General features: G+C 54.6%; 1 protein-coding gene across 18 annotated transcripts in view; it reads left to right on the forward strand.

Annotated features, from left to right (window-relative positions):
* Window positions 1-18,669, forward strand: part of GTF2IRD1 (GTF2I repeat domain containing 1) — a 125,789-nt gene that overhangs the window by 58,105 nt on the left and 49,015 nt on the right. For 16 of the 18 annotated variants that reach the window (XM_086374606.1, XM_086374605.1, XM_086374607.1 and 13 more), the window contains 9 exons: window positions 1,652-1,835; window positions 8,212-8,237; window positions 9,138-9,246; window positions 10,075-10,112; window positions 10,697-10,777; window positions 11,575-11,664; window positions 16,016-16,063; window positions 17,189-17,254; window positions 18,316-18,499. In XM_086374606.1, the coding sequence (XP_086230732.1) occupies window positions 1,652-1,835; window positions 8,212-8,237; window positions 9,138-9,246; window positions 10,075-10,112; window positions 10,697-10,777; window positions 11,575-11,664; window positions 16,016-16,063; window positions 17,189-17,254; window positions 18,316-18,499 (826 nt within the window). The remainder of the gene's footprint in view (window positions 1-1,651; window positions 1,836-8,211; window positions 8,238-9,137; window positions 9,247-10,074; window positions 10,113-10,696; window positions 10,778-11,574; window positions 11,665-16,015; window positions 16,064-17,188; window positions 17,255-18,315; window positions 18,500-18,669) is intronic. The other 2 variants (XM_086374592.1, XM_086374596.1) reach the window with 1 other exon arrangement.

Raw genomic sequence — 18,669 nt, forward strand, 5'->3', positions numbered from 1 at the left:
TTAATTAGACAACGAGCCAAGTGTGATCTTCACAGTGGGATCTGGCTGCCAAAGCCGCCAACGCAGACCTGGGCCGCGTCAACAGAGAAACAGTCTTGGCGGCGCCCCAGGGAGCGTCCCGGACGGGGACTCTGTCCTGCCCGGGTCCCGGCGTTTATGACGGCAGGGAAGGCAGCCCAGGTCTGGGCTGGCACTTGTCTGGATGCAGATGAAGCCTGGCGTGACCCGAGGAGCCAGGCCAGGATGGCGGGCGGCCTGAGGGGCAGAGGGCAGCTGGCAGGGCCTTGGGACAGGCTGGAGACACCCTTGGGCAAGGCACGAGCGAAGTGGACAGCCGGCCCAGCTTTGTCTCCCAGGCTTTGGGGCCCCATGATAGCACCATCAAGCACATACTAGGCATTCAAAACTATTGGGTGAGAGAATAAATGGAAAGGAGGAGCTAAGGGACTTCCCTGATGGCCCAGTGGTTAAGAATCCACCTTGCAATTCAGGGAACATGGGTTTGATCCCTGGTTGGGGAACTAAGGTCCCACATGCCATGGAGCAGCTAAGCCCGCACATGTCAACTACTGAGCCCACACATCACAAGGAAAGATCCTGCTTGCCACAACTAAGACCTGATGCCGTCAAATTAATTAATTAATTTTTAAAAATACTAAAAAAGAGCAGAAAGGAGAAGCTGGGGTGTGTGAATGACCGAAATGGCAGGACCACACCAAACAGTCTGAAAGAAAAGAACAAGGAACCGCTTCCCAAGCTCAGATTCCATCTACACTGCTGTTGGCAAAGCTGTCAGCTTCCAGCGGCATCTCATCTATGTCACTGACGAGTGAGCAGCATACTGGGCCTCTCCCTGGAGGAAAGGGCATACCTGTATGACCGGAAGCATCTTGCCAAGAGCCCAGCATGAGCCTGGAAGCTTCCTGAAGCCGCTCATTGACTCCCAGATACACAGGGAGCAGCTACTGTGTGCCCTGCCCTAGACAGTGAACCAACGCGCAGATAAATGTGTTTGTAACGTCAGGTTATGATAAATGTGGGATGAAAAACAAAGGGTGGGCTAGGGAGGGATGGGAGGGCTGCTCTAGGCTGGTAAGGTGACAGCTGAGAGGACGCTTTAGTGGGGAGAGGGAGGGAAGGAAGGCTATTGTGATCCAGGAGAAGAGTGTCTGAGGAGACAGAAGAGCAGGTGCAAAGGCCCTGGGGTGAGTGTGTGCCTGGCGCGTTAGGGAAGCAACAGGGAGGCTGGAGAGGGACTTCCCTGGTGGTCCAGTGATTAGGACTCCACCCTCCAATTCAGGGGACACGGGTTCAGTCCCTGATCGGGGAACTAAGATCTCACATGGCGAAAAAAAGAGAAAGCTGGGGAGACTGGGGCGAGCAAGCAGAGAGTGGTGAAAGGAGGGAGATCAGGTCAGAGGTTCTGGTCACACAGGGCTTTGTGGGACTTTGGCTGCTGCTGAGTGAGATGGGAGACTATGGGCATTTTTTAAAGGGCAGAGTGACATATTTCAGGAGGATCCCCTCTGGCTGCTGTGTGGCCAGAGTGGTTGGTACGCCTGGGAGGTGGGAGGTGGTGATGACCAGGCCCTGGGGCCCCGCATGTCCCACAGCCTCCATCCCGCGTTCAGCCTTGCCGTTGCCCTTCCAGCGGAAGCCCTGGGCCTGGACCACATGGTCCCCGTCCCCTACAGGAAGATCGCCTGCGACCCGGAGGCCGTGGAGATCGTGGGCATCCCAGACAAGATCCCCTTCAAGCGCCCCTGCACCTACGGAGTCCCCAAGCTGAAGCGGATCCTGGAGGAGCGGCACAGCATCCACTTTGTCATTAAGAGGTAGGGGTCGGGGAGCAGGGGAGCCTGGGCTCGGGGTACCGGGGTGGCAGACCTGGGCAGGGGGGAACAACAGGCATGAAGCGGGGCCCTCGGGTGGTGACAAGGGGGTGGGGTGATTGAAGGGATTCCCTGACAGTTGTGTGGCCTCCTCCTCCTGGCCTCTTCTGAGAATGAAGTGGAAAAATGGAGCCACAGTGCTTTGCCCAGGTGGGCACTTGCTAAGTTTTTAGAGGTGTTTTCCTGCCCCTAAAGAAGACCCGAGGGTTTCATGGTGGTGCAGTGGTGAAGAATCCAACTGCCGATGCAGGAGACGCAGGTTCCATCCCTGGGTCAGGAAGATATCCTGGAGGAGAAAATGGCAACCCACTCCAGTATTCTTGCCTGGGAAATCCCATGGACAGAGGAGCCTGGCGGGCTACAGTCTGTGGGGTCACAGAAGAGATGCACCCGACTGTGTCTCTAAACAGCAGCAATGAAGACAAGCTGAGGCCTTTGCCCTTAACTGCCTTCAGAGGGGAGCCCCCCCTGAGCTCGGGTGGGATGGAACAGCCTCGCCTTCTGCGCCTCCCATTGGGTGGCCCTGCCTGCTGGTACTTTGTCTGCCTTTCCTGCTCTTCCACGGGATCAGTTTCCCTGGTTTAGATGGGTGGGAGAGGGCAGGCACGATGGACTCCAGAACGGCAGCCCCTGCCTCCTAGACCTAGACCTACCCCTCCCCGCTCCACCCCCGATCCCTGCCTTGTCTCCCAAATCCTGCAGAGGACCCCGCCCTCACACCCGGCTCAACTCACTGCCGAGCCAGCGTCTCCAGGCAAGGCCAGCCTTCCTGGGATGCTTCCTCCTAAATAGTTAGAGATGATAGGGAGGGGGCCAGAGGCCATTCTGTCCAGCCCCTTGCCTCCAGCGGCACTGATTGCATTGGCCCCCTCCCAGGCGTCTGTTCCGGGAGCTCTCTGGGGGCGCGCTCCCACCATGCGTGTGGACTCACGTGCCTGCTTGCACGTTTGACGCGCTAGACTGTAAGCTGGGGCTGTGGCTCATTGCCGAATCCCCAGCACCCACAGCAGTCCCTGGTATGTGCGAGATGCCAGTACCTATCTGTGGAACAGATGGATGGATGGATGGAAGTGCTTGTCCAAATTTGGACTCGTGCCATCTGATTTCTTAGAGCGTAGGAAATAAAGAGTCATGGGAGAAAGGAAAAATGGTGGTGGAGGGGGGCTGAATACCTGTTGAAGGTCCCATAGGTTAAGCCAGACCTGGAGGCTGAGAATGGCCACCCGCACCCAGCTGGGCAGTATCTGGGCATAAGAATTGACCTCAGTGAGCAGCCCAGACACCCAGGGTTCCAGAGGGTGGGGATTGTCTTTGAGAGCATGGAATTGTTCTGGAACTTTGGGAAAGACCTCTGTAGGGTTGCTGGATGCCAGCCTGGCTGCTGGGGAAGACTAGTGTGAGTTGGTGGCTGTGGCCTCAGGCTTGGTTGGCATGACACGCGGAGGGAGAGAAGTGGTTGGATTGGGGATCAAATCTGAGCGGTGATGCCGATGGCGTGTGCTGGTGGGTGGACCATGGAAATGAGATGGGGGGCAGGAAAGAAGGATCACCCCCACGTGGCTGCTTGAGTTCATCTTGGAGATGCTCAGGAGATGAAATTTTCAGAAGCCCCACTGAGAGGTCAGAAGCTCAGGTCTGAGTTGGAGATAGAAATCTGAGAGTTGCAGACTTCCCTGGTGGTCCAGTGGTTAAGACTTCACGCTCCCAGTGCAGGGGGCTTGGGTTCAATCCCTGGTGAGGGAACTAAGATCCCTCATGCCGCGCAGCATGGCCAAAAAAAAAAAACTATAAGAAATCTCGAGAGTTGGCAGTGTGGTCCAGGAAGGGATCACAGGGCAGAGGAGAGAAATAGAGGTGAGACGAGAAGAGGACCCACATTGGACCCTGGGATCCCCATGTTAGAGGCTGGGGTTGGGAAGAGGAGGGGTCACCAGCAGAGGAGGCTGAGCATGGCCCAGAGCTGGGCAGGCATCTCGCTGCCACTGCGGGTGGTGACTCTGAAAGCCAGCTCTAACGGTGGGGGACCCCCTCTCAGAACCCTTCACCATGTGACCGCTCCCAGGGTGCCACGCTGTCGTCTGTCAGCCACCTCCATACACACCTCGGTTTCTCTCCACCTTCGTTCCTGGTTCTCTGAGCTCCTGCCGCCTCACCTGTCTCCATCCTTTGCTGAAACCCTTCCCTCTGCCTGGCGCTGCTCCCCACCCTCCTTCCCACCTGTCTTGTCTTTCAAGGCTCCCTTTCCTGCCTGGAAGCCGTCCCCTGTCCTCACTCAGAAAGAACTTACCCCTCCGGCAGCAGGTGGCTTCTTCCCCCCATCAGCGCCCCCACCACCTGCCGTCACACGGTGGCAGGGGGACCACCTCTGAGCTGCCTCTTGTGCCCTTTGAACCCCTTCCCTGGGGCGGGGATCCCACTTGATAAATCACTCTGGAGGTGAATTGAAATCAAGCGCCCTTCTTTCAGGAAGTACCTACTGTTGTCTAGCTTAAATCTCTCTTGCTGCTGCCTGGGTCCTTTGCCTTCAGTTGACTCCTGGTAGCGAGGGAGGAAATGGCAACCCACTCCAGTGTTCTTGCCTGGAGAATCCCAGGGACGGGGGAGCCTGGTGGGCTGCCGTCTATGGGATCGCACAGAGTTGGACACGACTGAAGCAACATAGCAGCAGCAGCAGCGAGGGAGGTGGGGCAGAAAGCAGCAAGGACATCCCTGTGACCCCTTACATGCCTGACCGTGGTATTTGCGTCCTCGCTGTGACACAAATAACTCACCTTCATCTCCCTCTATCCAAACTGTAGTTCGTTTAATCCTTCACTAGTATTTGCCAGGCGCCTCCTGAAGGCCGAGCCCTTCACTGAGCTCTACTGAGGACCTCATGAAACAACAGGCACAGTCCTCACCTGCCCCCAGGAGTGATGGTCACTCCTGTGATGAGTCCTGGGAGAATCAAAACAACTTGTTTCCAGGTACAGACTTGGTGGCATCAGAGCAGCAAGCCTGTGGGACTTCCTGGAGGAGGAGGCTTGGAATCAGGCAGACCGGGTTTGAAATCACACGCTGTGTGATAACCTTGAATAGCACTTCTCTTCTAAGCCTCAGTGTCTTCATTTGTAAAAACAGAGATAATGGTGCCCGCACCCCCCACTGACATAGTCCAGTGGCTAAGACTGCGCTCCCAACACAGGGGGCCCGGGTTTGATCCTTGGTCAGGGAACTAGATCCCACATGCCACAAGTAAGAATTTGCTTGCACAACTAAAGATCCCACATGCCACTAATAAGTCCCGGCCCAGCCAAATAAATATTTTTTTTTAAAAGTGATGCCCCACCTTTCAGGTTCTTCTCATCCTAAAATGAGGAGATGGACCTAACGTACCTGGCCTGTAGTAGCTGCTCAGCAAACACAAGGCCTTTCCCTTGACCTCATCTCCCTCCATATAAAAGAGTACTTGAGTGTATCAGTGCCGACAACCTAAGTTTGAATGGCCCTACCGTTTCCCAGCTGTGTGTCCTTGGGCAAGTTCCTGAACTGCTCCATGCCTCACTTGCCTCATCTGTTAAATGGGGCCGATGATTGTTCAAGCCTCATAACACTGATTGGAGACTAAATGGATGTGAGTAAGGGGCTTAGGGGCTTCCCACATCAGACCTTCTCCGTGTCATCTGCCCGCTGCCTCCAGTTCTACCAGGAACTGCAGGCCGAGGTCTCAAGCCCCCTCCCCTGTGCTCCCTGATAAGTAAATGTGACCATAGATCATAAAACCGCCATTAATGCTGGCGGCCTCCCTTTGCCGGGTGGGGCTGAGGAAGTGGTTCGGAGAAGAAGGCAGGTGTCCCCAGAATTCCTCCCTGCAGCTGCTGCTCAGCCTCGGGGACCCCGACAAGCATGAGCCTCCAGGGGCATTGGAGGAGCCGAGGCCTCTCAGAATAAGAGAAGGCATCTTGCTTGGGGGCTCACTGCCCCAGCCATCCAGGCTCTGCCCTGTGTCACCAACCTTTTTGTCTCTGTTTGAATTTCCCTCTGGGTCCACCTTGGGCACCGTTGGGTCCCATGGTATTTCGACTCATACATCTGTTCCTTTTTGGGGCTTCCCTGGTGGCTCAGAGGGTAAAGAATCCACCTGCAATGCAGGAGACCCGGGTTCGACCCCTGGGTCGGGAAGATTCCCCTGTAGAGGGGCATGGCAACCCACTCCAGTGTTCTTTTTTTTTTTTTTTTGATAGTGAAAATATATTTTATTTTTTAATACAATAGCTGCCAGCAATATACTGGTTCCAGAGAGAGAAAAGAAAATACAAGCATTCTACAATAAGCTTTCATTTTCCTTTTCAAGTAATTTTAAAAAATGCTTCAATTCTGTTCAAGTTTATGATTTGGGGGAGTTGAAATTTTTTTCCATAATAAAAGTATAATTTTGAAAGCCCCAACCTTGGTAATTTGTAAAGGATGGGATAAAAATGATGATACAGTATAATAATGAATGTTTCCCTCTCTCTGAATCAAATACTGATTATAACCAGTGTAAGAAATTGGTTAATCAATAAATTTGATGAAATGTGTATCAAAATGTTCATGAAAAAATACATTTCTATTTCTTCTCATTTTTGCCATGTAGATATTTTCTAAATGGATTATTTTAAATGCACAGAAATAAAAGCTATCTACACGCAGCTCTAAAGAGATTCAAAACAACAGAAGTAAATGTGCCTAAATTCTAAAGTCAAACAAATGAGTGTAAGAATAAATGTCAGAAACCTCTTCGTTGTATACAGATTGCTCAAGGGTTTAAAGATAGTTGTATAAGCCAAAGTTACCAAGAAATAAAATCTTGTATGAATTTTATCACAAAAGTCAACAATCTTGGTAAAAGGAAATAACAGAACTATACAGAAAATCCACATCTATATTTTTTTTAAAAGGGAGAAGTTATATCAACTGAAATAGTAGACAGCCTTCCAAATGTTGAACACAAAAATTTCTCAGAATCCCTTGGAAACTATAAGATCTTCCATTCAGACTCTTATCTTGTTTAAGTTTTCATGGTAGTTCATGTAGTGTATGGGTTGTTGTATTAGAAATAATCTGATATTATTTCTACAACTACTGAATCATTCCCCCCTTCATTTAAACCCCTTTTGTTTCACTCCAGTGTTCTTGCCTGGAGAATCCCATGGACAGAGGAGCCTGGCGGGCTATACAGTCCGTGGGGCTGCAAAGAGTCAGATACGACTGAGCCTCTAACATACACACACGTCCCTTCAGTTGTCCCATGTCGCCTCTGCAGCCTGAGTTTAGTACCCAAAGCCCTGACCCCTTGTCCAGCCACTCCATGGCACACAGGCTGTACTGCAGCCGCCCCCTGCCCCCCGACCAGCTGCGTGAAGCTCCTCAGCCTGCTGGGGGCCACTCTGGTAGGGGCTGGGAGCAAAGCATACAGAACAGCAGCCCTGGAGGCAGGCAGCTAGCCTTGCCGACCTTTACTCCATCCTGTTTCCTGGAATAAGAATTCCAGGTGTCTTATCAGAATGACTCAGGAGTCCCTGCGTGGCCCCTGGGCCATCAGCCATCCCCGCTGCAGTCCACTCTCTGTGTGCTGATGGAGTGATCTAAGGGTGCCGTGCCCTCCTGGAGGCTCCCTTTGCCCATGGGGTAGAGACCACCTGCCTGGGCACAGCGCTGCAGGCTGGTCACCTTCCACAGAACACCTCCAGCTGGCCACGTGGAACTGCCAGCCCTCCCCCATGTCTCTACCTGGCCCACCTCTCTGGCCTCTCACCTGAGCTCCTCATCCTCAACTCCAGGAAGTCTTTTCCGACCCCCTCCCTGCTTGGATCCTGTAGGCTTCTGAGACACCCCTGAAAGGTCCCATGTGTCACCCTACGAGGCTACAATCTGGGACAAGCCCAGCCTGTGCTGGGGGATCGGGATCTCCCGTCGCTGAGACGCGGGTGTTGGTGGGTAAAGGGTGTGGAGCCCTGGGGGAAAGAGGTGTGAGTTATCCAGCAACTGTGGCCAAGGAGAACTGGGGTCTGTAGGAAGCCCCCCCACGCCCCCGGGTGTTGCGATGAATAGGTTGGACCCTCTGGGACCCCCAGGGCCTGGCCAATCGATGCCTCCCCTGACTGTGGAGAAATGGTTTGGGGTGTTTGGCTGTTGGCGGTTATCTGGCTCCTCTGGACCGTGCCCTCTCCTGCCCCCATACGCAGCCAACCTGGTGCCCAGGTCTGCAGCTGCAGCCTGCATGTGGGACTAGAGTGACCGTCACAGAGGGGGCCTGAGCCCGGCTCCCCTCTCATGCCCGTCTCTCCTCTCTCCCCAGGATGTTCGACGAGCGAATTTTCACAGGTATGTGTGGGGACTGTCCAGTTTGTTCTAAAGCCACCAAGCTGATGCCCCTGAGTGCCTGAGCTGCCATCACACCAGACCTTGGTGTGGGAAGGAAGCCTGGGGGTGGCTTCTGCATTCTGGGGCAGACATGGGGGCCCCCAGCTCCCAGGTGCAAACAGACCATCAGGACACCCAGCCCCAGATATTGTCAAATGCGAACATGTGAGAGGTACTCTCCTCAGCTGTTAGCATTTTTAACTTTTAGTTTTCAATAGTCTCTTAAGTGGGTTCTGTTCTTTTCCCTGAAGTCCAGCTAGTGAACTCCGGGGTCTGGATGCAAACCCAAGTGCCCAGGCCTTGAGCAGTGGGCGGGCCGCCTCTCACGAAAAAGAGGTGGGCTCTGCTGGGTACTGCAAAGGGAGCTCGCATCTTGGGGTGCAATATATCTGGGTCCCTACCTCCCCCCAGCTTTGTGACCTTGGGCAAGGTCAGATGGGCCTCAGTTTCCACATCCATGAAATGGTAAGAGCTCCATCCTCTGGGTTGGTGCTCTGGGTTCCTGGGATAACTAAATGTAGAGGGTGGTCCTGGGGTACAGCCTTGGGAAGACTCAGCCCCTTTGCCAAGGGCTCCCTGAGCCCCAGTAGCACATGTGCGGTCAGGGTGGTCATTTCCAGCTTCTCCTTCCTGCCCAGTCCTCTGAGATCCTTGCCATCCTTACTCCTCGTCCCAGGAGGGGTCTCTCTCCCTGGACCCCTTCCCAGCTTGGCTGGATATGGAGACCACAGGGAGGGGCGGAGGCCAGGCCACACATGAGGGGTGCCCCCCAGCAACTGCCCCCAGGCGCCCCCCCCAGGCCGAGAAGGCTGGCGAGCCTCCTGCCTGACCACCCTGCCCCTCCCTGGCTCTCCCCACCAGGGAACAAGTTTACCAAAGACCCCACGAAGCTGGAGCCGGCCAGCCCGCCAGAGGACGCCTCTACGGAGGTGGCCCGTGCTGCCGTCCTGGATCTGGCTGGGACCACCCGGTAAGGCCGTCCGCCGTCCCCACCCCACCTCTGCGGGGAGGAGCAGGGACAGGCCGGCTCCCTCCACCTGGACACCCCACACAGGGCCGTTCCACATAGACACCGTGTGCCCCGCCCCACTGCGGGCCCGGGAGACTCTTAAAAGGACCCAGAAGGAGCAGAGACTCTGCCGATTTTCTTTCACCCAGAGGACTCTTGTCAACCCTTGGGATCTAAGAAACCTTCCCTGCCACCCAGACTAGACCGGTGTCTGCCCTGCGTGGCCACAAGGCCCTGCACTCTGCTCCTGGCCTGGTCACCCTTCACCAATGTCCACACGGAGGCCCTGGGCTCCTGGGTGCCAGGGATGGGCCATCTGTCCCGGAGTCCCCTTGTCTGGTCTGGTTCTGCCCTGACGGTGCTCTGTGAATGAACTGAATCATCCAACCCAGGGCCCTCCTCAGCTTCACTTCCCGCCCCCGCCAGAGCCCCCAACCCCCTCCAGGCTGGTGGTCCCTACAGCTCAGTCCCCCCCAGCAAGTCCTGATCACACCCCCACCCCGTGCTAAGCTGTGGGGCTCCCAGACTGGCCAGACCCAGGCCCCAGGAGCTGCCAGCAGGTGGGCAAGGTGGGCGCCTGGTAGGTCACCCCAGGAGAGGGAGCAGGGCCTTGGCCGGGGCAGCCAGGAGACTGTTGTCCTGGGCGACCGGGCCCTGGGAGTCTTCCTGGGGTGGGAGCCGGTGCGATCAGGGGTGTGTTCTGGATTGGCAGCCACTGAGGCCCCCTGACTGCTCAAAGGGCGAGAACAGGGGGTGATGCCATGTCGTTTCTCGACTTCCTTCCCACAGGTCAGACAAGAGCAGTCTCTCCGAAGACTGCGGGCCAGGTGAGGAGCTGGAACCCACTGCATGTGTCCGGAGCGGTGGGTGCCTTGGGCAGGAAGCAGGCTCAGACTATGAGCCCGGTTCAGTTCAGTTCAGTCGCTCAGTCATGTCCGACTCTTTGCGACCCCATGGACTGCAGCACGCCAGGCTTCCCTGTCCATCACCAACTCCCGGAGTTTACTCAAACTCATGTCGTCAAGTCAGTGATGCCATCCAGCCATCTCATCCTCTGTCGTCCCCTTCTCCTCCCCCCATCAGTCTTTCCCGGAGGACTAAGGAATTTCCTCTGCTCACCACTGTCCCCCCTTCCCAGCTGCAGAGCAGGCTGGGGGCCACGGAGGGGCACGTGGGATGTGGTGGCTTTGTGTAGGATTCTACCACTGCCTCCTCATCCTTGGCGATTCCAGTCTCAGTGGCCAGGTGTATATGCTGCATCTGCCTATAGATCAGACACCAGAGCTGACTTGACTTTCTCTGGCGCTACTAACGAGTCCCAGACAGGGGAGTGTTCAGGAGTGACCTACCTTACCGGGCCAAGTTCGTGCCCCCACATGACCGGATCCCTCATCTCCTCCTCGTTTCGCAGGAACCTCCGGGGAGCTGGGTGGGCTGAGACCCATCAAAATCGAGCCAGAGGATCCAGATATCATCCAGGTCACCGTCCCAGGTAAGGGCTGATCCTGCCGCCCACACCTGAACCTTCAGAGATGGAGCAGCTCCCAAAACGGAGGCCCTGGGACCGCTGCAACCAACACGTCCCCTCCTGGGCTGACCCACTCTGTCTCTCTAGCACCTGCCCTGGCCAAGAAGGTGTCTCCAGGCCACTGTTTCTCGGTCTGGTCTGACCGTGAAAGGGTGCAGCATTCTGGGTGCTTTCTGCAGCCATCCCTGCCCTCTGGGCTGGGAGTCAGGTCTCTGCTCCGACCTTCCTTAAGGTCCCCACAGCCATCACGTCTCTGGCCTGGATTCCCTGGGATTTGCGAGGCAGAGTGGGGAGAAGCAAAGGTCATCAGAGGGACTTCCCTGGTGGCCCAGTGGTTACAACTCCACACTGCCAGTGCAGGGGACACAGGTTCAATCCCTGGTCAGGAAACTATGGTCCTATATGCCACACAGCCAAAAAGTAAATAGAATGGAAAGAATTTTTAAAAAAAAAGAAAATAGAGAAGGTCGTTGAAATAAGATTTGAGTTTGACTCCAGACCTGGATCCCTCTGGGCCTCAGTTTCCACGTCTGTGAAGTGGGGCATGTCCTTGGCCTCTGGAGGGTCAGTATGGGGGTAAATCCAGGGCTCCGGGCCCCTTGGGCTCCCGCTGACCCCTGGCACAGCTACCCTCCCAGAGTCCAAGGGGAGGTTTCCAGTAGGGTCCTGCTCTAGGGGTGTGCAGGGCTGGGGGTCCCTGGGGACCACGGTAGGGTGGGACAGACAGAAGATGCTCTCACCATGTGGAGTTTTGCCTCCAGACCCTTCCCCAGCCTCTGAGGAAATGACAGACTCGATGCCTGGACATCTGCCCTCAGAAGATTCTGGTTACGGGATGGAGATGCTGACTGGTAAGAGACGGGCTGGGCTCCTCTGGTGGCTCACACAGTAAAGAATCCGCCTGCAGCGTGGGAGACCCAGATTCGATCCCTGGGTGGGGAAGATCCCCTGGAGAAGGGAATGGGAACCCACTCCGGTATTCTTGCCTGGGAAATCCCATGGACAGAGGAGCCTGGCAGGCTATGGTCCATGGGGTCACAATGAATCAGACACGACTGAGCAACTAACAGGAACAGAAAAGAGATGGGCTGGAACCCACCTCCCTGGGATTTTTCTGGGTATTGACTGCCCCCCTTAGAAGAAACTCAGTATATGCCTGACTCCCCCAGCCAGGCTAGGTTCCTTTCTGAAAACTTGAACTAGGCTCTGAGTTATATTCAGCTTGGTTACTCTGTCTTTCCCAGGAGCTCCCATGTGGATAAATTTGTTCATTTATTCAGTAGCTATTTATCGAGCACCTATTATGTACCAGGTGCCATGCAAAGTGCTGGAGACAGAGCAGTGAACCCAACAGACCGCAAAGCCCCCGCCCTTGTGCTGACATGCCAGTGCAGGAAGACAGACAGTAAGCAAAGCAATAGGGAAATAGGGAAATTCCCTGGCAGTCTAGTGTTTACGGGGCTTCCCTGGTGGCTCCAACAGTAAAGAATCTGCCTGCAGTGTGGGAGACCCTGGTTCGATCCCTGGGTCAGGAAGATCCCCTGGAGGAGGGAATGGGAACCCACTCCCTTGCCTGAAGAATTCCATGCATAGAGGAACCTGTCGGGCTGCAGGCCATGGGGTCGAGAAAAGTCGGACATGACTGAGCACGCACACTCACCCACTCTGACCGTGGGAGCTGAGAATAGATGCTAGAGGGCTAGAGAGAAAGACAGACACTTGTGATAATTTAGACAAGAGGAATGATTGGGCAGGTGGAGATTAGCAGGGGGAGGGTGGAGTTCTCCCCCTGCTGTTTTTCAGAAATGTTCAAAACCACAAAAAGTTGAGAATAATGTAATGAATCTCACACGCTCGGCTCCAACCATTATCAACAGATGTTATCATAGGTAATAAGGAATAAGAATTTGAACTTCCTTAGTGGTGCAGTGGTTAAAACTGCACACTTCCAATTGCGTAGGCTGTGGGTTCAATCCCTGGTCAGGGAACTAAGATCCCACGTGCCATGAGGTATAACCAAAATTTTTTTAATTAAAAAAAAAGAATTACACATAGTTAACATTTTTGAAAAGTAAGTCATTAGAAAGACAAATAGTAAATTATACGAGGTTTCCAGATATGGTGGAAAATTATATTAGTCCTTAAATGATTTGAGTTTGGAAAACTCTGTAACAAGGGCTGCTGGGCCAGGGCAGGAAACTTTAGGAAGAGGGCTGGAGTTTGTTACCCTTGCGTGTGATGTCAAGTGTGGGCTTGATGGGGGGATGGGGACTGGTGGGGTGGAGGGGGGGTGTTATTAAGGACACTGTGCAAAAGCATAGTAGGTGTATTTCAATGAACAGTGCAAAAAAAAGCTCATCATGTTCAGTGTGAGAAGCAAGTGCAAAAAGATATGGACAATATAGCATTTTTCCAAATTTGAAATGTAAAAATAGTATCGCTAATGTTTTATTAATGTTTTAAAAAATCATGTGCAAATATGACATGCTCACATATATTCATTCCGGCTGGTGGGTCCATGAGGGTTGGTTACCATGCTCTGTATGCCTTGCTGCACTTTTTAATTTTCCCCTACCAAAAATAAACAAATGACTAGAAAAATAAATAAGAAGGCTTCCTACGGGCCCAGATGGGTGGTGACAGAATAAAGGCAGAGCGTCTCTGCTGCTCGTCTGCTTCTGTCTTCCCTGTCAGGAAAAACGGGCTGGAAAACAGGAGAGTGACCTGGACCTGGGAGTCCAGAGCAGGAGGAGGTATCGAGGGTCCCCAGGTCTGCTGTGGGTGAATGGGTCTCCAGGTAATACCTGCGATCCGCTGTCTATAGGATGTGAGAAGTCACGGCGGACAAAGATGAGCTGACGACAGACTTGGAGATGAGGTTTTGCCCAAAGCAAAGACAGGTGGACTATGCCTCAGTCCCAGGCACAGTTCTGGGACGGATGTCTACATGGGCGACCGTGAGCCCTCAGAAAGGACGCCGTGTGGGGTCAGCCACAGGAGTGGGTCGACTCATTATGCCATCAACATTTCCAACTGACCCTGGGCTGGCTGGAGAAGCTCCTTATGACTTTTATAAACAAAAGGGTTTCGACTCTAAACACAGTTTTAAGTAGTGTTTTCAGTTTAAATGAAAGGTAGTTGAGGACTTCCCTGGCAGTTCAGTAGTTAAGACTCCCCACTCCCAATGCAAGGGGCACGGGGTTTGACCCCTGATCGGGGAACTGAGATCCCACATGCTACTCAGCACTGCCAAGAAAAAAGAAAAAAGTTATTTGAATTTCAAGCAAGAAAAGGGGGCTCTAGGGGGATCCCAGCCTCCACTGGGGGATTTCCCCCAGTGTCCTGGAGGGCTCGGTCCCTCCTTGAACATGTATTGGTGAGACCTTAGGCAGCAAGATTATGCAGACTGCAGATCCCTGGGGAGGAATGGTCCATCCGTCCAAGAAGGATGTTCCCCATGGCCTTGACAGACTGGAACACTGCGCTGAAACGCACAGGAGAAAGTCACAACCCCAGGATGTGTGTTGTGGGTTGCGTTCGCTGGGGACCAGTCTCTGAGATGGAGCCTAGCGTGTGGGGTGTTTTTTAGGGGCTGCCCTGGGGATCAGCACCTGGGTAAGGCTGGGGACAGAAGCAGGGGAGGGGACAAGGGAGAAGACAGGAAGCGGGGAGCTGTGTGTGGAGCTGGGGGCTGGGCTGGTGATCCGCCTGGTCACCCTCCATCACTGTTTCCAGGAATTGATGTCATCTCGGAACTGCCTGTCTAGGCGGAGTCAGGTGGGCCCAGCATCCACTGCCCACAACGTACCTGTTTCCCTGACGAAAGTTTAGTCCTAAAGCTCTGGCCCTTTTAAAATCAGGGGCTGAGCAGAAATGAAACCTTCCAGAACCTTCGGGGTTGAGCCCCAAGGCTCCAGCTCGTCTGGTGATCTGAAAAGCAGGCTCCCTTTTTCCCGCACCAAGAGAATGGGGCCTTGACCACGTCATGGGAGCTCTCCCTGTCACGGGAGTCCCTGCGTCCCTTCTCATCGAGCATCCTCTCCACCAGCTGGCCGAGAGCAGACCCGGGCTCCACCTGCTCCACCCCTCCTCCTCGGCCCAGCCTTGTGGGCTGAAAAGGGGCCGTCCAAGGGTTGGCTCCACGTGGGACAGCACCTGGCAACACAGGGCAAGCTTCCTAAGCCGCGGTTCCCTTCCGGTTGTTTCAAGCGTTGAAAATCCCTGTGCCTTCCTCCAGTGCTGGCACCAAAGAGTCGCTGCTGATGAAGGTCCCGCCCCGGCACCCGACTCCTGTCTGCACTTGTATCTCATCTTGCTGCCAAAATCTGTCGTTCTCTTGAGTTTGCAGCCATCCTTCCCACAGGCACAGCTCCCCTCTCCCTGCCTGTGTCCCTCTCCTTCCTGGACACTTGGATCCGACCCATGTATTCCTCTCCCCGGTGCCCCCCAAGGCCAGTCTCCCCCATCCCGCTTACAGCCTAAGCCCTAACCTCCCGTGTTTTTCCCTGTGCCGTGTCTTTGCTGCCAGTTGGACCCACATCTGGGGACAAGGTTGAGTCCTTGCCAGGGCCAAGTCACCTTGTCAGAGGCCCCGGAACCTTATGACCTTAGATAGGTTCACATCCCCATCCCCTTATCCGTCTCCATTTTTAAGATTTTTTTTTATTTGTATACAGATCATTTTAAAACTTTATTGAACTTGTTATAATATTGCTACTGTTTTATGTTTTGGATTTTTGGCCATGAGCCGTGTGGGCGTGCTGATCCAGGATCGAACCCACAACCCCTGCATTGGAAGGCAAAGTCTTAACCACTGGACCCCCAGGGAAGTCCTGTGCCTCTGTCTGTCTTTATGGCGTCACTGCCATCTGACATCACGTGCTGTGTCTGGCGTCACGCCAGGAGGACAGGCGTTGTCTTGTTGCTGTGTTTCCTCTGTTCCTGGAGCAGAGCCTGGAGGCAGTGGAAGGAAGGATGGGGTGGCGTGGGGCTGGTCTCCAGGCCACGCATCCCAAAGGTGTCAGGTCTCGAAAGCTCACGTGGAGGCGAGGGTGGGTGCTTGTACAAAACTGGGGTCCCTGATCCCGTCTCGGGGTCACTGTGCCGTGCTCCGGTCTTGGCCTGCACTCCCTGCCTGTCCGACCTCACTTTGGAGGTGCAGAGATGGTGAATGTGGCTGCATGGCTCCCTCTTCTCTTTCAGACAAAGGCGCCGGCGAGGACCCTCGGCCCGAGGAAAGGCCAGTGGAGGGTGAGGCACTGTCCGCTTCCCACTTCTCTCTCCCTCCCTACCCAGGCCTCCTCCCCTCCCCTGTCCCACAGCTCCCTTTTGTCTCTCTCCAGACACCGGGTTTGGGAGTGGGTGTCCTATAGGCTACTTGAATTGGGAGGTTTATAGACCTGTTTTCTAGAACTAGGAGGTACGTGGTCAGAGGTAGGAGCAGCTGTTCCTGGTAAGAGAAATTGTAAGACTTTCTTATTTTGTTTTATATACACCCTACTTCTTTCCAGAAAACTTTTAAGGCTGAGGTCTGAGCTTAGTCTTCCTGAACAAGTCGAACTGAGGCCTGAAAGCACAAAATTGGCTTTGGGTCCAGTAGACATGTTCAGTCTCAGGAACATGGCTCATTCCCAGCTTGCAAAGAGTGGGAGTAGGACAGGCAGGGAGGTCAAGGTGAGGATGGGGCTGTGTCTGCCCCTGGAATGGAATGAGTGGGTGTCAGAGGAGGGGAGTGTCTCTTTCCCAATCCCAAAAGTGGGGAGTGTAACTCTGAAATTTTAACAGATGTCTACTGCCATCTGGTGGCAGCACACTCAATTTGCAGGCTTAGTATACACACACTAGTTAAGTCACTGTGCTTGCCTAGACTTTCCCGGTGGCTCAGTGGTAAAGAATCCACCTGCCAATGCAGGAGATGCAGGTTCAATCCCTGGGTCAGGAAGGTCCCCTGGAGAGGAAATGGCAACCCACTTCAGTATTCTTGCCTGAAACATCCCATGGACAGAGGAACCTGGTGGGCTACAGCCCAGGGGGTTACAAAGAGTTGGACATTACTGAGCACACATACATACATACATAAGTCACTGTGCTGGTCGAGAGTGACATTCACATAGAAAGTCCCATAGTCATCCTTAGGCCTCAGAACCTTCCATTCAGGCCTGGTGATGCCCTAGACCCGATTTCGCAAGCAGGAACTGTGGACCTGTCTGCAGAGAGGCCACTTCTGAGGAAAGAGGTTATCTGCCATCACCACCCTTCCCCTTTCCAAGGTCTCAGCGTAGAGCATCCTTGGTGCCAGCAGAGCTGGGACACGAGCTGAGAAGCAGGGTCCTGCTGCCGCTGGGGAGGCTCAGCAAACTGCCCTTTGCCTTCCAGACAGTCACGGCGATGTGATCCGGCCTCTGCGGAAGCAGGTGGAGCTGCTTTTCAACACGCGATACGGTGAGCAAGGAGCCGGGCAGGGTTGGGGGTATCTGGGTGTCCCTCCAGCTGCCCTGTTATCAGAGGGACTGACCCCCCCGGCCCCCGGCCCAGCTGCTCCCTGAACAGGGAGGAGCCGGGGGGGCTGGGGCACTGTAGGGGCTGCTGCCCAGCCCCCTCCTCAGCTCCAGACATCCCACCTGGGGAGACTGAGGCACTGCTGGAGAACCCCACCCTCTGAAACACAGCACTGCTGTCTCCTCCATCAACACACTCACACTCATGGTCTGCCTTAGCCTCAGTTGGGAGAGGCCGCTGTGTCAGCTGTAACTGCCCCTCTGTCCCCCACAGACACCCTCATTCAGGGTCCTCAGGAGGATGCACGCATGGCAAGATCTTTCCTACTAGAAAGGCAGGGGAGAAGCCTACTCTTCATTCAGCCTCTGTGGTTGGCCAGGCGCTGGCAAGGTGCTTCACACACCTTCTCCCATCCCGTCTCACAAAAATCCCTGTGTCCTAATACCCATTTTACAGATGAGGGAAATCGAGGCCTGGGGAAGTGCCATGGCTTGTCTGAGGCCCCCCGACTAGTGAGTGGTAGTGCCTGGCCTGGGCCTCAGATCTCTCCAGTTCACGAGGCATGGTGTTGGGCCACACAGGGGGATGGGGTTATTTATGGTGGCAGAGGGACCTTCCAGAGGGCCTTTCTGGCAGCACGGGGACGAGTGGACTTGGGTGGAGCCGATACCAGGTTTCACCAGCTGTCGGTGGTTTCTCCTGCGCTGCCAGGGCATGAGGGCGTGGACTGAACGTAAGATTGAGGGTCCCGCTGACTTGGATTCCCATCCCCGGGACCTGAGGGATCCCGGGACCTGAGACAAGTCACATCCCCTCTGGGCTCTGGGCTGCTTACCCACAAGACTGAGGCTGACAGTACTTAACCTCTCAGGAGGGTCAGGAAGGTTCAGCTGAGGGCTAAGTTTCAAAAGGGCTCCGGCCCCCCCATGCAGACATGGGAGGTGGGAATCGAGGCTCGTGGCCCCGTAGATCTGGATGGCCCTACAGCAGCCGTATCTCTGCAGCCAAGGCCATTGGCATCTCGGAGCCTGTCAAGGTGCCCTACTCCAAGTTCCTGATGTACCCAGAGGAGCTGTTTGTGGTGGGGCTGCCTGAAGGCATCTCCCTCCGCAGGCCCAACTGCTTTGGGATCGCCAAGCTCCGGAAGATCCTGGAAGCCAGCAACAGCATCCAGTTTGTCATCAAGAGGTAAGGCCCAGCAGGGTCCACAGGAGCCACTTCAGGCTTACCCAGCACCAAGGAGAAGTGCCAAGTAGCTGTTTTCCTCTTTAGATTGGGGAAGGCGTTTTTTTTGTTTGTTTGTTTGTTTTGATGATAGGGCACTAGATGAAGTTTGGCCTCAATCGTGCAGGTACAAG

This window comes from Bos grunniens, chromosome 25, assembly GCF_055505025.1.
Source record: "Bos grunniens cultivar Pamir isolate PY7600 chromosome 25, Bosgru_T2T1.0, whole genome shotgun sequence".
NCBI lineage: Eukaryota > Metazoa > Chordata > Mammalia > Artiodactyla > Bovidae > Bos > Bos grunniens.